Source organism: Acomys russatus, chromosome 20, assembly GCF_903995435.1.
Source record: "Acomys russatus chromosome 20, mAcoRus1.1, whole genome shotgun sequence".
NCBI lineage: Eukaryota > Metazoa > Chordata > Mammalia > Rodentia > Muridae > Acomys > Acomys russatus.
Window position 1 is genome coordinate 20578319 of NC_067156.1, and position 20519 is coordinate 20598837.

Here is a 20519-nt window from a genome sequence, read left to right on the forward strand (position 1 = left end):
TGTGTGTAAACATGCCACAATTCTCATGTTAGAGGTCAGAGGGCAACTTTCTGGTGAGTCACTTTGCTTAGAAAAGATCTTTTCTTGTTATTGGAAGACTGCTAGTAAATGTTACTAAAGAGGGCAAAAAACTGGCATATTATCTTATGACTCATGTAACCCTTCCCTTTGTTATTAATATAATCAGAAATATCAAAGAAGGGGCTGGAGAGATGGCTCAGAGGTTAAGAACACTGACTGTTCTTCTAGAGGTCATGAGTTCAATTCCCAGCAACCACATGGTGGCTCACAACCATTTATAATGTGATTGATCCGATGCCCTCTTCTGGCATACAGGTGTACATGTTACAGAGCACTGTATACATAATAAATAAATATATCTTTTTTTAAAAAACCAAAGGGATGGAGGCTGTTGAGGGTTTCATGTGATTCTCCAAAGAGCTTGTGACACATGGGCTTGAAAGCCTCCAAACTTCGGCTGTCTCGGTCCCTCTCTCAGTCTCTCTCTCTCAGTCTCTCTCTCTCTCTCTCTCTCTCTCTCTCTCTCTCTCTCTCTCTCTCTCCTCTCTCCTCTCCTCCTCCCTCTCTCTCTCTCTCTCTCTCTCTCTCTCTCTCTCTCTCTCTCTCTCTCTCTGTATGTAAATGTTTCTAAGAACTGACCCCAGGGTCTTACACACACACGGCGAGTACTCTACCACTGTGTTACATCCCAGCCCAGAGACCACCGCTGTTTGTTTATTTGTGTGCCTGTACCTGTGTGTATATTTCTGTATGCATACAACTATTGGGAGTTGGTTCTCTCTTGAGAGCACATGGGTCTCAGACTGAACTCAGGTCATGATGCCTGGCAGCATGAAGTCATCTTGGTGGCTTGAGACAGGGTGTCACTGTGTAGCTGTGGCTGGCCCAGAACTCACTATGCCACCTCAGACACATAGAGACCCAACTGCATTTGCCACCCCGGCAGATCTGGAGTTTTAAGGCCTTCCGAGCCCGAGGCAGTGTGACCTCCAAGATGCTTTCCATCCTCTTGTAGCGATGTAGTAGTAGGACATTTTTGTGTCCCTGAGAAATTCTCTCTGGTCAAGGTCATGCCTTACTCACTTACTTCAGCACTGTGGTAGGAGAAGTTTTCCAAACCTTTGCTAGAGTCAGTCCATATCTGCCCGTGCACCCTGCCCCCTCCCAATAGGGTTTCTCTGTAGCCCTGTCTGTCCTGGAACTTGCTTTACAGATCAGGCTGGCCCTGAACTCACAGAGATCCACCTGCCTCTGCCTCCTGAGTACTGGGATTAAAGGCGTGCGACATTACTGCCTGGCCAGCAAACCCATCTTTTTTTTTTTTTTTAATTGCATATGAGTGCTTTATCTGCAGAAGAGGGTATCAGATTACATTATAGATGGCTGTGAGCCACCATGTGGTTGCTGGGAATTGAACTCAGGACCTCTGGAAGAGCAGGTGGCGCTCTTAACCACTGAGCCACATCTCCAGCCCCCCAGCAAACTCATCTTAATAAGATGATAGGGCTGGAGAGTTAGCTCAGTGGTTAAGAGCACTTGATCTTGCAAAGGACCAGGTTCAATTCTCAGAGCTTCCTCGGGCACCAGACATCCAAGTGGTGCATGGATGAACAAGAAAGAAAAAAAAAAAAAAAAACACTCATACATACAAAATAAATTAAATCTTTAAAATATCAAGATGACATTAAGTTATGCTATACGGTAACAAAAAGAACTTTTCTTCCCTCAATTTCACATTGCCAGAATCCCTGAGAAGAGCAAGGGGCTGGGGAGATGGGCCACTGGTTAAAGCCACTCAAGCCGACAGTCAGGATTGTCAAGATTAACCTCCAGAGCCTTACAGTTCTGAAGGTTGAAGGGCACAGTGCTCTGTTGAGGCCCTTACTATACATGGTATCATGGAGAGTGCATATAAAAGGGAGAGGAAACATGGTGAAGGTGAAATGCAGAGTCTGTGTACAAAGAGTACTAGCTGCTTTATCCCTCCTAAGGCCATGCCACAGTGGTCTAAGGACATCTTATTAGGCCTTACTACTTCTTTTTTAAAAAATCATTTAGTTGCTGGGCGGTGGTGGAGCACTCCTTAAATCCCAGCACTCATGAGGCAGAGACAGGTAGATTTCTGTGAGTTCGAGGACAGCCTGGCCTACAAAGTGAGTCCAGGACAGTCAAGGCTACACAGAGAAACTGTTTCGGGAAAAAAAAAATCATTTAGTGTTTTTTGTTTGGTTGGTTTTTGAGACAGGGTTTCTCTTGTAGTCCTGGCTGTGCCACCATGCCTGGCCATTAAAAAAAATTTAAACTTTAGCTGGGTGTGGTGGCACATACCTTTAATCTCAGCACCCAGGAGGCAGAGGCAGGCAGATCACTGTGAGTTCGAGGCCAGCCTGATCTACAAAGTGAGTCCAGGACAGCCAAGGACACACAGAGAAACCCTGTCTCAAAAAAACAAAACAAACAAAAACAAAACAAAACAAAACAAAACAACAAAAAAACCCCAAAAAGCAAAAAAGTATACTTTGTGTTTGTACACATACATGTCCACAACCATGGTACATATATGAAGGCCAGAGTACAACTTCTGGGAGTCAGTTTTCTCCTCCCATCATTTGTATACAGGAATCAAACTCAGCTCCTCAGGCTCAGTGGTAAGTGCCTTTACCCACTGAGATATCTCTCTCTCTCTCTCTGTCTCTCTCTCTCTCTCTGTCTCTCTCTCTGTGTGTATATATGCAGGTACACACACACATACATGTACAGGCCAGAGACCCACCTTGGAGCCCAGACTCAGGAATGTAGCCAGGAGTGCTGTGCTGTGCTGGCTGGCCACTGAGCTGTCCAACACTGTGATTAGGAGCACTTTATGTGGGTTCTAAGGCTCTATAACAAGTGTGCCGGGGGCCATCTAGGGCACCAGCAAGCTGATATGGGAGAGACAGAGACCAAGCCCCGGAGAAAGGGAAGGTGACAGCTTCATCCCTAGGGACAGATCCTAAGGCGTGAGTATTTTATAGGCTCTGGGGTCTCCCTTCCCACTCCAGATGGTCCCATCCTCATGCTTCCCCCCACCTCTCCCAGTGTCTTCTATGAACAAGAAGCTGCAATCTAAGGGAGCTCGCTTCTTTCCTTGTCCACCTATACCCCCAAACTCTCTCTCAGATGGGAGAAGGCAAACACTTTGGTGACTGAACCATCTGTCTAGTCCCAGTCCCCACCTCTTAAAGGTCCCACCAGCTCTGACTTCTAAGTATAGGGGATCAAAATCCCAGTACACGAAACTCTAGGAGATACAGTTAAGCCATATCCAAACTTCAGATTCTTAGCCCCATCTCTAACATTTGTCAGGCACGGCATCAACTCCTGCTGCTGAGCTCACTGTGAGGGCAGATGCATACCTACCTCACCATTCTAACCGCATGGCCGGACAGATAGCTTATACTGACTTCTAGAATGAAAACGTTATGAACAAGCCAACCTGTGCAATGTCATCTATGTTTTTATTACTCTTCTTTTTCTCTCTCCACCTGGTGACTTTTCTCCTGTTCTTTCTCTCTCCCTCCGTGTGTGTGTGTGTGTGTGTTTGTGTGTGTGTGTGTGGTTTTTTTTTTACTGAATCTCAAGCTCATTTCTACTACCTAAATGCAGTCTGACCATGAACTATTGTCCTGAATATCTTTGCAGGAGTTCTAATAATCCCCAGCTTACATGTTAAGATTTATTTATGTGGGCTGGAGAGATAGTTCAGAGGTTAAGAGCACTGGCTGCTCTTCCAAAGGTCTTGAGTTCAACTCCCAGCAACCACAGGGTGGCTCATAGCCATTTATAATGAGATCTGGTGCCCTCTTCTGGCCTGCTGGGTCACATGCAGGCTGAATACTGTATAAATAATAAATAAATCTTTTTTAAAAATCTATTTATTTATTTCATGTGTTTGGTATTTTGTCTACATGGGTGTCTGCCTGCACACTAGAAGAGGACATTGGTTGCCATGGAACTACAATTATAGCTGGCATCAGGAATTGAACCCAAGACCTCTGTAAGAGCAGTTGATGCTCTTAACTGCTGAGCAATCTCTCTAGTCCCAGTTGTGAAGTTCTTGTGTGCTGTTTAGGAAAAAAGTTCTGCCAATAATATATAGCTATTTATTTTAACCAATGCATTCTTTCTATAAATAGAGATACATAGTAATTTTGTAAAACTTTTAAAATTTTTTCAAAACAGGGTTTCTTTGTGTAATAGTCCTGGCTGTTCTGGACTTGATTTTTTTTTTTTTTTTTTTTTGAGACAGGGTTTCTCTGTGTAGCCTTGGCTGTCCTGGACTCCCTTTGTAGACCAGCCTGGCCTCGAACTCAACAGCGATCTGCCTCTCTCTGCCTCCCAAGTGCTGGGATTAAAGGCATGTGCCACCACAGCCAGCTCAGCTCTGTAAAAATAATTTTATTTACAAGTCAAATAACTAGCTATTCTTGGGTAGTGAGATCATGCAGCAGATAAAGGCACTTGATGTTCAGTTCTGATGACCTGAGTTCAATCCCCAGAATCCAGAAAGGTGGAAGGAGGGACCGCCACAAAATTATCCTCTAACCTGCTTTGTGCACCATGGTATGTATGGCCCCACTAGTAAAAAATACAAAATTCTGTCTGGTAATAAGTACTGCCACCTATTTTTAAAATGGTTTATTTTGTGTATATGTGAAGGGTGGTGTGTGTGTGTGTGTGTGTGTGTGTGTGTGTGTGTGTGTGTGTGATGTGTGGTGTGTGTTCCAAAAGAGACCAGAAAGGGCTTTGGCTCCCTTGTAGCTAGAGTCACAGGTTACAGAGGAATTTTAATTCACAATATGGCTGTTCTGGCAAGAGATCATAGAAAGGTCTGTGTGATCTGGCTGGGATACAGGCACACCTTTGTTCCCAGGAGACCATAGGCAAGCAGAGCAATTCAGTCAGAAGCTGAAGGAAGCCAATTTGAATCACCCTGGAGAGGAGTTTGAGCCAGAACAGCTGAGTTGAACCAGCCAGCAAAGGTTCATAAAGAGAAATGGTGAGCTTATTCAGCAGTAAGTCTTAAAGGCTGAAAACAATCTAGGCCTAGATTAGATTGTTACCAAGGCTAGAAGCTTCCAGGACTAGGTCTAGGTTAGCCCACAGAGGTATTAAACCTCGGAGACTACAATTACATCAGGTGAATAAAAGATGCATTTGTAACAGGTGCTTGTGCGCCAGCTGCTGTGGGTGCTGGGAAATGGACCCAGGGCCTCTGAAAGCATCAAGTGTTAAGCACAGAGCATCTCTCCAGCTCCTTCAGTGCATTTCTATTAAGTTAGCACAGCTGACTACTGTTCGCTAATGAGCCAAGCACTGCAGAAGAGTTTTTTTCTCCTTCTTGTATAAACTTTTGTTTTCTCTCCAGGAGGGGTGGCACATGCCTTTAATCCCAGCACTCAGGAGGCAGAGGCAGGAGGATTGCTGTGAATTTGAGGCCAGCCTGGTCTACAAAGCGAGTCTAGGACAGCCAAGGCTACACAGAAAAACCTTGCCTCAAACAAAACAAAACTTTTGTTTTCTCTTAAATTGAAAATAGCATCACTTTTTCATTTAACTTTCTACTTATCAAATGTGCGAAAAGATAATGCTAAAAGGTGCTCAATATCAGAGTTTGCTTGCTCAGAATTATTAAATACACCAGAAACAATCTGAGACGCCCTCCCGCCCTTTCTTTTTGCAACAGGATGGTATGTGGCCATAGTGAATTTGCTATATAACCAAGCCTCAGTATAAACTGTTCTTTCTCTCCCTCTCTCTCTCTTCTCTTTCTTTCTTTCTGAGACAGGGTCTCACTGTGTACCTCTGGCTGTCCTAACTCTATAGAATAGGCTGGCCAGGAACTAACCCAAACCCAAACCCAAACCCACCTGTGTCTCCCAAATGCTGGGATTAAAGGTATGCGCCACTACAAACCGCTCTCCTTTAACTTTTTATCCTCGCGCTCAATGGTTAATCTTTTTTTTTTTTTTTTAAGATAATCAAATCATTGAAATCAAATCATTTCAGTATGTTTCTATAGTCACCTTACCCAGCTTTTCATCATAGGCCGTTCCTTGGGTTGGTCACTTAGTTTTTATCCTGCACCGCACTTCATCCTTTTCTCCTGAAATGGCTTGCTGATCATCCCAGGTCCCATGGCAAGGGCGTGCTGCAGAGAAGAAACAGTTTATCTCCAAGCCGGCAATACAGAAAGCACCTCCAACGACCAGGAGCCGCCAGAACTGCGCCCTGAGCGCCTAGCTCACGCGCACCTTCGTAGGTTCTCGGGCCTGACTTAACGCCCCGCCCCGCCTACTCAGCCTCCTCGGGGCCCGCCCATTTCACCTAGCCCCGCCCCCGAGTCGGATGGGGTTTTTTTTCCCCTTGGTGGAAGCCCGCCCTCACGGCTTCCGTTTCCGGCGGTGCCTTTAGCGGCACATCCTAAAGCAATGGCGGCGGGTGGAAGTGATCCGCGGGCTGGCGATGTAGAAGAAGACGCCTCCCAGCTCATCTTTCCCAAAGGTGGGACCCGGGACAGCTCGACTCCGAGGTGACATCGTCCTTGAGTTATAGTCAATATCTGCTCCCTGGTCACAGGGAGCATTCGGGCTTGGCGGGCTTGGCACGGCGTAGGGCTGCGAAGGGCTAAGTACAGGGACTTGGTCAGCATGGCACAGATGAACCCTTGAGTGGTTCAGTTAATTCCACCATACCCAGCAGTTTCGTTTTTGAGGGTGTCTTGTTACGTTTCCTTGGCTGGCCTCAAATTTGTTACATTTCCTGTCGCATTCTCATGAGCGCTGGAATTAAAGGCAAGTGTCATCAGTCTTGACATATAGGGGGATTTAAGTTATGTCCCTTTTTTTCTGGCATGCAAAAAAAACAAATCTGGAGCAGAGGTCTTATTTCTTTTTTTTATTTTTTGGTTTTTACGTGACAGGGTTTTTCTGTGTAGCCTTGACTGTCCTAGACTCCCTTTTGTAGACCAGGCTGGCCTTGAACTCACAGGGATACGCCTGCCTCTGCCTTCCGAGTGCTGGGATTAAAGGCGTGTGCCACCACGCCCGGCTAGAGGTCTTTTTTCTAAATTGGCAGCTGACAGAAGCTGAGCTACGGTCCTATCGCAGTGCTAGTAAAAGCATTTCAAGGTCTATATGTCAGAAGTGGTCAGTGATCTTGCCTCTGAGCAGAGATGCTATTGCCATTGGTTTCCAGGCCCTTGTAGCTTTTTGGGTTAGAAAAAACAGTTGGGGAGGCCGGGCTTGGTGGCACATGCCTGTAATCCCAGCACTCAGGAGGCAGAGGCAGGCGGATCAATGTGAGTTTGAGGCCAGCCTGGTCTACAAAGTGAGTCCAGGACACCTGGGGCTACACAGAGAAACCCTGTCTCGAAAAACCAACCCTGCAAACAAGCAAACGGCAGTTGGGAGCAAGGTGGATTCCAGTCTGGGATGGCTGGTGCCTCCTTTTGTTGGATGAATATGTGCCAGCAGCTGGGCATAGTGCCTTCTGTTCCTGCTTCTTGGAGCTTGCAGTAGAATAGTGTGAGACCAGGAGTTCAAGGCTAGCTTGGGCATTACAGTAAGACCCCAAGATTCATGCTGTGCTTTTGTGAGTTTTGTTTTGAGACAGGGTCTGGTGTAGCCCAGACTGGCCTGGAATTAGATAAGTAGGCAAAAATAACCTTGCCTCTACTTCCACAGTGCTAGGAATACAGATGTGAGCCACACACTGGGTTTATGTGTATAGGCATTAAATGTACGCTCCATGCCCAGCCCCCAACAGGCCACTGTTATCATAAAATCTTACTGATATCTGTAACAACAGTGTCTAGAGAAAAACTACCAGATGAGGTATTAAATAATGAGTGTTTCCTTCTTGAGGAACAAGGAGCAATAAACTTTGTTCTTAAAATAATTGTACAAGGATTCCCTAATCTATTTCATTTTCCTTTTGTTTCCTGATAACTGTGGTGTGTGTGTGTGTGTGTGTGTCTGAGGAAGGGAGAGACATTGCCAGAGTGGTGATTTCATCTAGAAAATGTTTATTACGGAGGGGTCTTAGGTCTCTTTGAAGTTATAGCACAGTGTCTGAGGCTGGAGAGAGAGTTCAGCAGATAAGAACACTTGCTAAGCAAACATGAGGACTATAAGATTGTGTGTGTGGCCGGGCGTGGTGGCGCACGCCTTTAATCCCAGCACTCGGGAGGCAGAGGCAGAGGCAGGCGGATCGCTGTGAGTTCGAGGCCAGTCTGGTCTACAAAGTGAGTTCAGGATGGTCAAGGCTACACAGAGAAACCCTGTCTCGAAAAAACAAAAAAAAAAAAAAAAAAAAAAAAGCCGGGCGTGGTGGCACACGCCTTTAATCCCAGCACTCGGGAGGCAGAGGCAGGCGGATCGCTGTGAGTTCGAGGCCAGCCTGGTCTACAAAATGAGTCCAGGATGGCCAAGGCTACACAGAGAAACCCTGTCTCGGAAAACCCAAAAAAAAAAAAAAAGATTATGTGTGTGTGGCGGGGGGTTGGCTGGAGAGATGCCTTTATGGTTTAGAGCACTGGTTGCAGAGGACACAGGTTCAATTCCCAGCACCCACCATGGTGGCTCACAACCATCTATGACTCCAGTTCCAGGGAATCCAGTGCCTTCTGCCGGTCTCCCCAGATACCAGTTATACATGTGGTACACACATGTACACAGGCAAAATACTTGTGTGTATGGAAGTGTTTGTGTGTATGTATACTAAAATAAAAAAGCCGGTGTGGCCATGTGCACTTGTAACTTAAGCCTTGTAGTGGTCAGAGACAAGAGGATCACTGGGACTTGCTGACTGCCAGCCTATCTCCAGGTTCAGTGAGAGACCCTGCCTGAAGGAATTAAAGCATGTATGTCTGTGCATCACATTCATGCCTGGTACTGCAGTGTTCAAAAGATCAGACTCCCTGGAATGGGCGTTATGGATGTTGAGAACCGCCATGTGAGCACTGGGAACTTAACGGTTTGTACTCTTTTTTTGTTTTTGTTTTTTGTTTTTCAAGACAGGGTTTCTATGTGTAGCTTTGGCTGTCCTGGACAGTTTGTGCTCTTAACCACAGAACCATCTGTACAGACAACTAAGGACTGTTAAGAATGGGAGAAATCAGCACTTGGGAGGCAGAGGCAGGCGGATCTCTGTGAGTTCCAGGACAGCCTGGTCTACAAAAGCGAGTCCAGGACAGCCAAGGCTACACAGAGAAACCCTGTCTCGAAAAACCAAAAAAAAAAAAAAAAGAGAGAGAGAGAGATGGCTCAGAGGTAAAAAAAAAGCACTGTCAGTTCTTCCAAAGTTCTTGAGTTCAATTCCCAACAACCACATGGTGCCTCACAACCATCTATAATGAGATCTGGTGCCCTCTTCTGGCCTGCAAACACACATGTGGGCAGAATACTGTATAAATACAGTAAAACAAACTGGACTCGGAAGGCAGAGGCAGGTGGATCGCTGTGAGTTCGAGGCCAGCCTGGTCTACAAAGTGAGTCCAGGACAGTCTAGGCTACACAGAAAAACCCTGTATTGGAAAACAAAAAAAAAGGGCGTGGGGGTGGGGGAGGAAGAAATGACCTTCCCCAGAGAAAAGCACACCAGTTGGTTATCTACTACCAAGTGGTCAGCCCTGAAAACATACCTGTGGGTAATGTGATACAGACTGAGCACTTTACATTAGGTCTATACATAAATGCTTGTAACAACAATGAATGAAAAGAGGCCATTGTGTAAAACTTAAGTTTTATTCACTTGATGTAAATGTCTGCTCACCTAGGTCTAGTCCTGGAAGCTAACAGCCTCCATACAATCTTAATCTAGGCTTAGAATGCTTTCAGCCTCTGCGACTTACTGTTGAATAAGCTCACCCTTTCTAGCTCTTTCTGAACTCTGGCTGCCTGGTTCAACTCAGCTGTTCTGGCTCGAACACCCCTCTCAGCTGATTTATTCAATCTGGCTTCTCTCTTGGCCCATAATTGTTGTGTTTGGCCTCAAACTAACTCTAGCAGTCTGCTCTAATCTTCTGGCTCCTCGTTCTCTGGCTCATTCTGTCTTTACTCGTGTCTAGCTTGGTCTCTCTTCAACCTGTCTCTGTGAAACCTACCGGTAAAACTGCCTCTTTTCTCTTTCATTCTCTTTGCTGTTCCCCTAAAAAGCTTCCCTTTCCTCTCTTTGATCGTGAGAGTTGGGCGTATCCTATTCTGTCAAATCTTTCTCTGATTCATCGCTTTTTCTGTAGCCATCCATTTGAAACATGGGTGCTTTCTTCTACAAACTAACCTCACCTTCATAGTTTGGGATTAAAGGCATGTACTAAGGTCATGTTTGTATTCCAGCCAGAGGGATTAAAGGTGTGTGCTTAGGGCTGAGCCACACAACTAGAAACAGTTTTGGGGTGTTTCCCCCCCTCCCAGCTTCTTTTTTCCCTCAGAGTTCATTCACAGTGTGATCAAATATCCTGAAACAACATGGCTTTGAAAGAACAAGGAGGGTTTAGGGATGGTTTAGAGCAGTGGTTCTTTACCCTTTCACAGGTGCCAAATATCAGATATCCTGCATATCATTTTTATGATTCGTAACAGTACCAAAATTAGAGTTATAAATAGCAATGAAAATAGTTTTATGGTTGGGTGTCACCGTAACATGAGAAACGATGAAAAGGTTGTGGCTTAGGTAGGGTGAGAACCTCTGGTTTAGAGGGAAGAAAGGGAGGGGAAATGGTGTGATTAGATTATCATCTCAAAAATAAAATAAACAGTAAACAATAGCAATAAACCAGCCAGTGGCTGCACACACCTCCATCGGCCAGCCCGTCTACAAAGTGAGTCCAGGACAGTCAGGGCTACAGGGAGAAACCCTGTCTCGGAAAACGAAGAATGACTTTGTGCATGAGCATGTGCGTACAGGTGCTTCTGGAGGCCAAAGGCATTACATTCTTTGGAGCTGAACATGGGTCGTTGTGAGCTACTTTGAACTGGGTGCTGGGGACTGAAATTGGGTTCCCTTCAAGAACAAACCCTGAGCCGGGCATGGTGGTGCAGAGGCAGGCGAATGGATGGCTGTGAGTTTGAGGCTAGCCTGCTCTACAGGGTGAGTCCAGGACAGCCAGACAGAGAAACTCTGTCTCAAAAAGCCAAATCAAAACAAAAAACCAAAACAACAAAAACCCCCCAGCAGTCCCTCAACTTCTGAGTCATCTCTACAGCTGCCATCCCCAGTTCTTCATCTCTAGTTTTTGAGACACAGTCTAATGTGGCTAGCCTGAATTCTCTGTGTAGACCAGGCTGGCATCAAACATGCAGAGATCCTCCTGCCTCTGCCTCTCAGATGCTGGGATTACAGGCATGCGACTAGTTATGTGGCGCTTTGGATAGAGTGTACTGCCTTTTTTTTTTTTTTTTTTTTTTTTTTTCCAATTTTGTTTTGTTTTGTTTTTTGAGACAGGGTTTCTCTGTGTAGCCTTGGCTATCCCGAACTCACTTTGTAGACCAGGCTGGCCTTGAACTCAGAGCGATCCACCTGCCTCTGGAATATATTGCTTTGTACATACTGGGGGAACATTCTCCCAAGTTAGCTACATTCTCAGTCCAGACAATGACACTTATGCATTTGTGTGTGTGTGTGTGGTAATGTACATAAGTGTGGTCACATGTTCTTGTGCAGGTGGTTACAGAGGCCTGGAGTGGATGTTGAGTAAAGTCCTTGGTGATTTTCTACATATGGAGACAAACATCTCTTGCTGAGCCTGGAGCTTTGTCAGTTTTGCTAGTCTGTTTTGTTGTTTTTATTTTGAGACGGAGTTTCTCTGTGGTTGTCCTGAAACTTCCTCTGTAGACCAGGCTGGCCTTGAACTCACAGAGCTCCGCCTGCCTCTACCTCCCAAATGCAGGGGCTAAAGTCCTGTCCCACCATGCCTGCAGTTCTGCTAGTCTTTTTTTTTTTTTTTTTTTTTTAAGATTCATTTATTTATTATTTATACAGTATTGTTCCAGCATGTGTGCCTGCAGGCCAGAAGGGAGCACCAGATCTCATTGTAGATGGTTGTGAGCCACTATGTATGTGCTGGGGATTGAACTCGGGACCTTTGGGAGAACTGACAGTGCTCTTAACCTCTGAGCCATCTCTCTAGCCCAGTTCTGCTAGTCTTAACTTGTCGATTTGCCCCAGGACATTGGTCCCCTGTCTGCCTAACAACTACTGGATTACAGGTGCACACTATACCTATTTTATGGGCTCTGTGGACCCTAATTCTCTTCCCCACACTTGTGTGGCAAGTACTTTATTCACTTAACCATCTGTCCAGCCCCCAAAAGAGATGTTAGCTTTTGTCTTTTGTGTATTCTTTTAATTGAGATTCTCAAAAGAGAGATTCTCTTTCTAAAATTTTATAAGGACGTTGCCAGCATGTATGTCTGTATGCATGTCTGGTGCCCATAGGAGCTAGACGTAGGCCTTGGATCCCCTGGAACTGGACTCAAGGAGGAATGTGAGGCAGCTTGTGGGTGCTAGGAACAGCACTTTGATCCTCTGGAAGATTGGCCAGTGCTCTTAAGTGCTCAATGGTCTCCTCAGTCCTTATGTTAGTTACATGTGCAGGTACCTGCAGAGGCCAGAGGTGCTGTGTGAGGTGTCTGCTGTGGGTGCTGGGAATTGAACTTCCTTTGTAAGAGGACTCCATGTTCATTTCTCCAGCCTCCAAAATGCAAAGCTAGTTTTGTCTTTTGGGGTTTGTTTGTTTGTTTTTGATTCTCTTATGTATTTGTGGTTGTCTTACAGCTCACTATCCTCCTGCCTCTGCCTCCCAAGCGCTAGAACCAAAGACGTGCTTTTTTAAAAGGAGTATTTTCAACTCACACTTACTCTTCTCACAGAGTTTGAAACAGCCGAGACACTCCTAAACTCTGAAGTTCACATGCTGCTGGAGCATCGGAAGCAGCAGAACGAGAGTGCGGAGGACGAGCAGGAGCTCTCGGAGGTCTTCATGAAAACCCTAAACTATACGGCTCGCTTCAGCCGGTTCAAAAACAGAGAGACCATTGCCAGTGTTCGTAGGTGAGTACTAAGAAATCAGTTCAAAACTAAAGTTTACTTATGTATATCTTATAGGTGTTCTGCCAGCTCGTGTGTCTGTGCATCGTGTGTGTGCAATATACCTACAGATGCCAGAAGAGAGTATCCAATCCCTGGGAATTACAGGCAGTTGTGAGGCACCACGTGAGTGCCTAGACTCAGGACCCAGGTACTCGGGAAGAACAGCCAGTGCTCTTAACTGCTGAACCAGCTCTCCAGCCCTATAAAAAAAGTTTGTTTTTGTTTTTTCGAGACAGGGTTTCTCTGTGTAGCCTTGGCTGTCCTGGACTCACTTTGTAGACCAGGCTGGTCTCGAACTCATTTGTTTATTTTTTTGTGTATAAGTGTGTTGGCTCTGTTTTTTAACAATTAAACTTTATTATACAACCCAACTAGCTTACACAAGAAAGAAGGTTAAAGGGACAAAAGAGTGAACCTTCCGGTATCCATTCCACGGGACGGGTCCTTAGGTGTCTCTCTGACCCGCGTGCTGGTCCGGCCTGTTCGCTGCTCCACACATGGTCAAGCCCGGGCTGAACTTGTTCTCTCCTCCTCACCTGCCTGAGTCACATGGGAAGGGCAGTCTCCTTCTCCCGTTGAGGGTCAATTAGAAAAGCAATAGCCCAGTTGGGGTTCCCAGGTCTGCTTCCTGAATTCCAGGCCCAGGATGGCTCTAGTCAGTCTGTCACAAGGTATTCATGGGGTGCCCCAAGGGTAAAGCCCGCCTAGATTGATTCTACTTGTGACAAAGCTTAATCTTTCCCACATAAGTGGGTGCAGAGGTCCATGGAGGCCCAAAGAGAGTCAGAAGCCCTGGAACTGGAGTTACAGATAGTTGTAAGCAACCATGTTGCTGCCGGGAACCAAACCAGGCCCTCTTCTGCAAAACTGGCCGGTGCTCTCGGCCACTGCACTACCTTTCCAGCCTCTACTTTTTATTTCTTGAAACTGAGTCTCATCATAAAGCTTAGCCTTGCCTACAGTGCTGGAGCACACCTTTGATCCCAGCACTCGGGAGGCAAAGGCAGGCCGAGCTCTGAGTTCGAGGCCAGCCTGGCCTACACAGTGAGTTCCAGGACAGCCAGGGCTACACTGAGAAACCAACACTCCACCCCCCCACCCCCCCATACACACAAACCTCTCAGCCTTTCCCCAAAGTTCAGTTCTCTCTTCTTCATGACAAATTCTGGGGTTACTAGTATATGCCATCATGCACTCTCTGCCCTCCAAATAGAATTTATTTTCTTTTTATTTTATATATAATTTTTGAGACAATATTTCTTTGTATAGCCTCAGCTGTATATATAATTTTTTGAGGCAGAGTCTTACTATCTAGCCCTGGATGGTCCAGAGTTCAATATTAGACCAAGCTATCTTCTAATTTACAGGGATTCCCCATCCTTTGAGATTAAAGGTGTCCATAGTTGGTCTTTTAAAAATATTATTGTCGTTGTTGTTGTTATTGAGACAGATTCTTATTTTGCAGTTCTACTTAGTGTGAAACTTGCTGTGTAAACTAGGCTACTGTGAGCCTGCATATATCACCAGGCATGGCAAATAATTTTATTTTGTTTTACTTGTATGTATGTGCACGCCTGTTTGTATTGCACCATGTTCACTAGCACCACGTGCACTAGCAGAGGCCAGAAGAGGAGTTATAGACATATGTGAGCTACCCAGTTGTTGGTGCTAGGACCAGTCCTCTGAGGACTAGCAAGTGCTTTTACTGCTGAGCCATCCCTCTGGTCCCCCAAATTTTTTGTTTTGTTTCTTTGAGACAGGGTTTCTCTGAGTAGCCTTTTCTGTCCTAGACTTCCTTTGTAGACCAGGCTGGCCTTGAACTCACAATGATCCTGCTTGCCTCTGCCCCCCAAGTGCTGGGATTAAAGGCGTGTCGTGTGCCACCATGCCCATCCAAATAAAAGTTCTTGATTCGTCTTCTTTTTGGTTTTTCGAGACAGGGTTTCTCTGTGTAGCCTTGGCCATCCTGGACTCACTTTGTAGACCAGGCTGGCCTCGAACTCACAGCGATCCGCCTGCCTCTACCTCCCGAGTGCTAATTTGTCATTTTTAAACCAAACCTATCCTAGCAAGCCTATTTTTGTAGTGTAGATTATGGAAACCATATTTCCATAAAGGAGAGTTTGGTGTGCTTATTTTCAAAGTTAGAGGAGAGGCACTTCCATGCCAACATACTTGATAGACTGCCAATCAAATCCCCCCCCCCTTTTTTTTTTTTTTTTTTTTTTTTTTTCGAGACAGGGTCTCTCTGCGTAGCCTTGGCTGTCCTGGACCCGCTTTGTAGACCAGGCTGGCCTCGAACTCACAGCGATCCACCTGCCTCTGTCTCCCGAGTGCTGGGATTATAGGCATGAGCCTCCACGCCCGGCTTCAAATCCCCCATCTTGCTTGACATTAACTTATCAAAGAGTTGAGGTCTGCTCTTTGACAAAGCTGCAGCCATTTCTATATTCATCTTCTGTTTGTTTATAAGGTGAACTTCAGTTCAAAATCTTTTTAACTTTTTACCTCTGCTTCCTAGAAGCAGTTACTCATAGCTGACACTAGCATTCACTGCCAGAGGGTCAATTGAGTTAACCTACACTAGATGATTCAGTGGTGTACTTTGTTATCTATGCATGTCACTACCCTCTGGCTACATCTGACTGGACTTCTGTTATCTACACACCTGGCCACACTTTGGATGTACTCTGAAAGACCCTAACCACCGCCTCACTTCCCTCACTTGGGACCAGTCAACTTAAAGGTTAGCTGATAATTTTTTGTCCAGCTAACCAAAAATGTAATGTAATATTGCTTCGTATGGTTGGCCAAAGTGTATTACTGTCCGCCCTCCTCCCTTTGTCTTCTGTTCTTGCTATTCCTATAAAAGAATTCCCATAAGAACAGGTTGATGTCCAGTTAAGCTCCTGAGTCCTTTTTGTGGCCTTGAAAACGGAAAAGGCATTCCTATAAACCGTCATATTTCACTGCTGTGGTGTTCAGGGGGTCTGTGAGGCACTTCTTGTGCTGTGACAGAAGGTAGTGAGAAGAGCAAAGAGCTAGTTACCTCACAGAGGGAGACTTTTTAAAGTATTTATTACATTTTGTTTTGTTTTGTTTTGTTTTTCGAGACAGGGCTTCTCTGTATAACAGCCCTGGTTGTCCTGGAACTCTCTTTGTAGACCAGGCTGGCCTCGAACTCACAGTGATTCTCCTGCCTCTGCCTCCTGAGTGCTGGGATTAAAGACGTGCACTACCATGCCTGAACACTATTAAGTTTAATTTTATTTTATGTGTGTGAGTCTTTTGCCTGTAAACCACACAAGTGCCCAGTATACATGGTGCCAGAGAGGGCTATAAAACCCTATGAACCTGGAATTTCAGGCAGTTGTGAGCCACCCTATAGCTACTGGGACTCGAACCTGGACCCTCTTGAACAGCTTTTAACCACTGTGCCACTTCTCAGCCCAGCAGAAACCTAAAACCCTGCTATGCTGATTTCAGTTTTCTTGCCTCTGCCTGCTGTGTTTCATTTCTTTTTTCTTTCTCTCTTTTTTTCCTGGTACTTCTTGTTTTTCAGGGATAGGAACAGAACGTGATATCAAAGAGGATTTGGTTGCCCATATGACCATAATCACAGATTATAAATACCTTTTCTCAACTATAGTTGATCTTCTTTTGCTATGGATCAATGTTTAACATTTGACCAGCACTGAATAAGAATGTAATTTTAATTAGCATATATTAACTGTACACAATAATGGAGTCCATTGTGACATTTTATACAGGTATATAATATATTTTGATCATGCATCTTTCTCCCCTGTTACGGCTCTTGTTTCATTCCCACTCTCTTGTTTGTCTTTTTGTCTTTTTATATTACCCTACAATCAGCTTGCTTCTCCAGAAAAAGCTACATAAGTTTGAGTTGGCCTGTTTAGCCAATCTTTGCCCAGAGACTGCTGAGGAGTCCAAAGCTCTCATTCCAAGGTTAGTACCAGATGGGACAAGTTTTGTCTGTTTTGTACAGATTTGTACAGGTTAAATTGCTAGATCTAAAAGTTGTATGAATTTAACATTTGGGTTGGTGACATGCCAGCACTGAATAAGAATGTAATTTTTTGGTTTTTTCGAGGCAGGGTTTCTCTGTGTAGCCTTGGCCATCCTGGACTCACTTTGTAGACCAGGCTGGCCTCGAACTCACAGCGATCCGCCTGCCTCTGCCTCCCGAGTGCTGGGATTAAAGGTGTGCGCCACCACGCCCGGCTAAGAATGTAATTTTATGGTGTTTGAGAAATGGTGTGGGGCTAGTCTTGTTCATGGTGGCAGTCTGGGGTAGCCAAGGCTTTCCCTGAGCTCTTGCGTGTTGTGCTTCCACATGGCAAGGCTGAGACTACAGATGTGAGCAGTCACTGCTGGCTTAAGAATAGTAGCTGGGCCGGGCAATGGTGGCGTGTGCCTTTAATCCCAGCACTCGGGAGGCTGAGGCAGGCGGATCACTGTGAGTTCGAGGCCAGCCTGGTCTACAAAGCAAGTCTAGGACAGCCAAGGCTACACAGAGAAACCCTGTCTCGAAAAAACCAAAAAAAAAAAAAAAAAACCAAAAAAAGTCCCCAAAAGAATAGTAGCTGGGATTAAAGGCATGCACCCCCGGGCCCGGCAATCATTCAAATGTTTTTACATTTTTCTTTATTTGTGTATGTGTGCATGTGTGTGTGCACATGCATGTCACATTAAGTGTGTGAAGATCAGTGGACAACTTCTCTCCTTTTACAGGTAGGTTCCCACGATCAGACTCAGATTAGATTTGGTGGCAAGCTGCCTTTAGCAGCTGGACCATCTTGCCAGTCTGAGAATAATGATTTATACTACACGGACAGGAAGAGTGTGGCACAGGCTGCTAGGGACACAACCGAGTGGCACAACTTTTGCCATTGTGTGTGAGGCTCTGAGTCTGCTCTCTCAGCACCTCACAAAGGAGCACGAGAAACAGTGCTCACAAGAAACAGATTTCTCACGCACTGCAGGCAGTAGTGGAGCAATTTGACTTATCTAATAAAATCAATGTGACCTTTTCCCATTATCCAAAAAGATATTCTAGTATTTGTTGCTGTGGTATTGGTGATAACAGATATCAGACACAATCATAAAGTCAGTCCACATGTGAATTACTATAAAATAAGTCAGTCGAATACCTGGTAGTGTGCGTTTTTTGTTGTTGTTGTTGTATTTTAGTTTTTTTGTTTGGTTGTTTGGTTTTTTGAGACAGGGTTTCTCTTTTACACAGAGCCCTGGCTATTGTGGACTCTCTTTGTAGACCAGGCTGGCCTCAAACTCACAGTGATCCACCCGCCTCTCATTCACCTGCCTCTGCCTCCCAAGTGCTGGGATTAAAGGCATGTAACCACCATACCCTGCTCTTTTTAGGGGTTCTATAAGGGAATGTCAAAGAGAAATCAGTTTAAATATAAAGGTGGTAGAGCAAAGTGAGCTGCTCTCAGAGATGAAGCCTGTTTGAAAAACAATGTGGGAGCCGGGCATGATGGCGCACTCCTTTAATCCCAGGCACTCGGGAGGCAGAGGCAGGCAGATCGCTGTGAGTTCGAGGCCAGCCTGGTCTACAAAGTGAGTCCAGGACAGCCAAGGCTACACGGAGAAACCCTGTCTCGAAAAACCAAAAAAAAAAAAAAAAAAAAAAGCTGGGCGTGGTGGCGCACGCCTTTAATCCCAGCACTTGGGAGGCAGAGGCAGGCGGATCACCGTGAGTTCGAGGCCAGCCTGATCTACAAAGTGGGTCCAGGACAGCCAAGACTACACGGAGAAACCTTGTCTCAAAAAACAAAAAAAAAAAAAAGAAAAAAGAAAAACAGTGTGGGAGACTTGCCAGTTGCTAAGCCACTAAGGTTAACTGTCTTCCTGTAGCCTGGAAGGGCGGTTTGAAGATGAGGAACTGCAGCAGATTCTCGATGACATCCAGACCAAGCGCAGCTTCCAGTACTAATTACCAGACACTGCTGCTCCTGTGACAACTCCAGAATAGCACCAGCTGCTACGCCTGCGTCGAATCCGGGGAAGGGTGCTGTGGCACAGCACACTGGGCCTGCTGTTGTAGTTTTTGCTTTACTGAGATAGAATGTTACTCTGTATAGTCCTCCTTCCTCAGCCTCCCAAGTGCTGGGATTACAGGTGTGAGAAAAGGCTGGCTTGGTGATAGTGTAGGTTGCTGTCCCCACAGTGACTATCAGACCAGACTTAGCATGTCTCCTTGGTGCAGCCTTGTAAGGGCTGCTGTGGTGAAGTGTGCTGCAGTCCTGAACCAGTGAGTAGACTGCCGCACAAAGCTTTTGTTGACTGACTCCTACTGCGGTTTTTTGGACCCTCTGTGATTATTTCTTGTTCTTGACATTTCAATTATATTTTTTCATTGATATACATTTCAGAAAAACCTATATTTTGTAGTTTTTGAAGCTGTCATATAAAAACTTACATAGGGGAAGAATGTTCTTACCTAGTTGTAAAAGGGAGAGAGAAACCAGAACACTGTCATTATTATTATTATTCTTAAAGATTGTATGTGTTTACTGATGGGTATTGTTTTTAAAATTATGTGTATTATCAGTATCATCCATAGGCCCGGCTAGCAATCAATTAAAACATAGACACTTGTTATATTTAAAATATCCTTAGTTAACCTGGGGCAGGACAAATATCAATCCTCTAAACTACCTCTCATAGTGGGGCAGGCATGGGATCCCTGTCTTAATCCCATGCCATCTGCTTTTAATAACTTTCATCAAGTTACCTCCCATCTATAATCCCAAGTACTTGCTAGCATTCTTTATCTGGGCTGGATTCTCCATCCACGCCGCTGTGTGTTTTTCCTCCAGCTACCTGTGGCGGCCCTTCCTCTCTTTACTTCAGGTCTCTCTCCTTCTCCTGGTGGTAGTCCTTCCTCTCTTCACTTCAGTCTCTCTCCTCCTCTTGGCAGTCCTTCTTTTTTCCAGAATTCCCCTATCTTTTTTGCCCTGCCCAGGTGGGATGGCTTTTTATTAAGCAAAGGTTGGTCACAGAGACAGTAAGCACTAATTAGCATCAAAATACATCAGACCATCCCCCAACAGATAGGGAAGGGGATACACGATCCATAACATGTGTGTGGAGGTCAGAGAATAACTTACAGGAGTCAGTTCTGTCTTCTGTGTGGCTTTTCAGGATTGAATTCAACCATTAGGCTTGGTGGCAAGTGCTGGGCCATCTTTCTGGTCCCTAGATTATTTTTATTTTATTTACATATTCACCTTTGAAACGTAAGGGATCAGACCCAAAGCCTCGCACATGCTAGACAAGTACATACCATTGAGTAACATTCTCGCTCTGAAATTCCT

The 20519-nt window shown here is 45.2% G+C and overlaps 1 protein-coding gene across 1 annotated transcript; it reads left to right on the forward strand.

Annotated features, from left to right (window-relative positions):
* The first annotated feature begins 6439 nt into the window (after positions 1-6439).
* On the forward strand, positions 6440-19763 carry Polr2d (RNA polymerase II subunit D). Its single transcript, XM_051163280.1, has 4 exons — positions 6440-6564; positions 12933-13113; positions 17029-17124; positions 19057-19763. Exons 1-4 carry the CDS (start codon positions 6492-6494, stop codon positions 19133-19135), a joined length of 429 nt encoding a protein of 142 aa, XP_051019237.1. The 5' UTR covers positions 6440-6491; the 3' UTR covers positions 19136-19763.
* Positions 19764-20519: the final 756 nt, after the last annotated feature.

What these genes read in the sequence shown, in the direction of transcription:
- Polr2d (XM_051163280.1), top strand. Translation starts at nt 6,492, where the DNA reads ATGGCGGCGGGTGGAAGTGATCCGCGGGCTGGCGATGTAGAAGAAGAC. An exon ending in CCAGCTCATCTTTCCCAAAG is followed by an intron (nt 6,565 to 12,932) that starts GTGGGACCCGGG and finishes CTCTTCTCACAG; the next exon opens with AGTTTGAAACAGCCGAGACA. An exon ending in TCCAAAGCTCTCATTCCAAG is followed by an intron (nt 17,125 to 19,056) that starts GTTAGTACCAGA and finishes GTCTTCCTGTAG; the next exon opens with CCTGGAAGGGCGGTTTGAAG.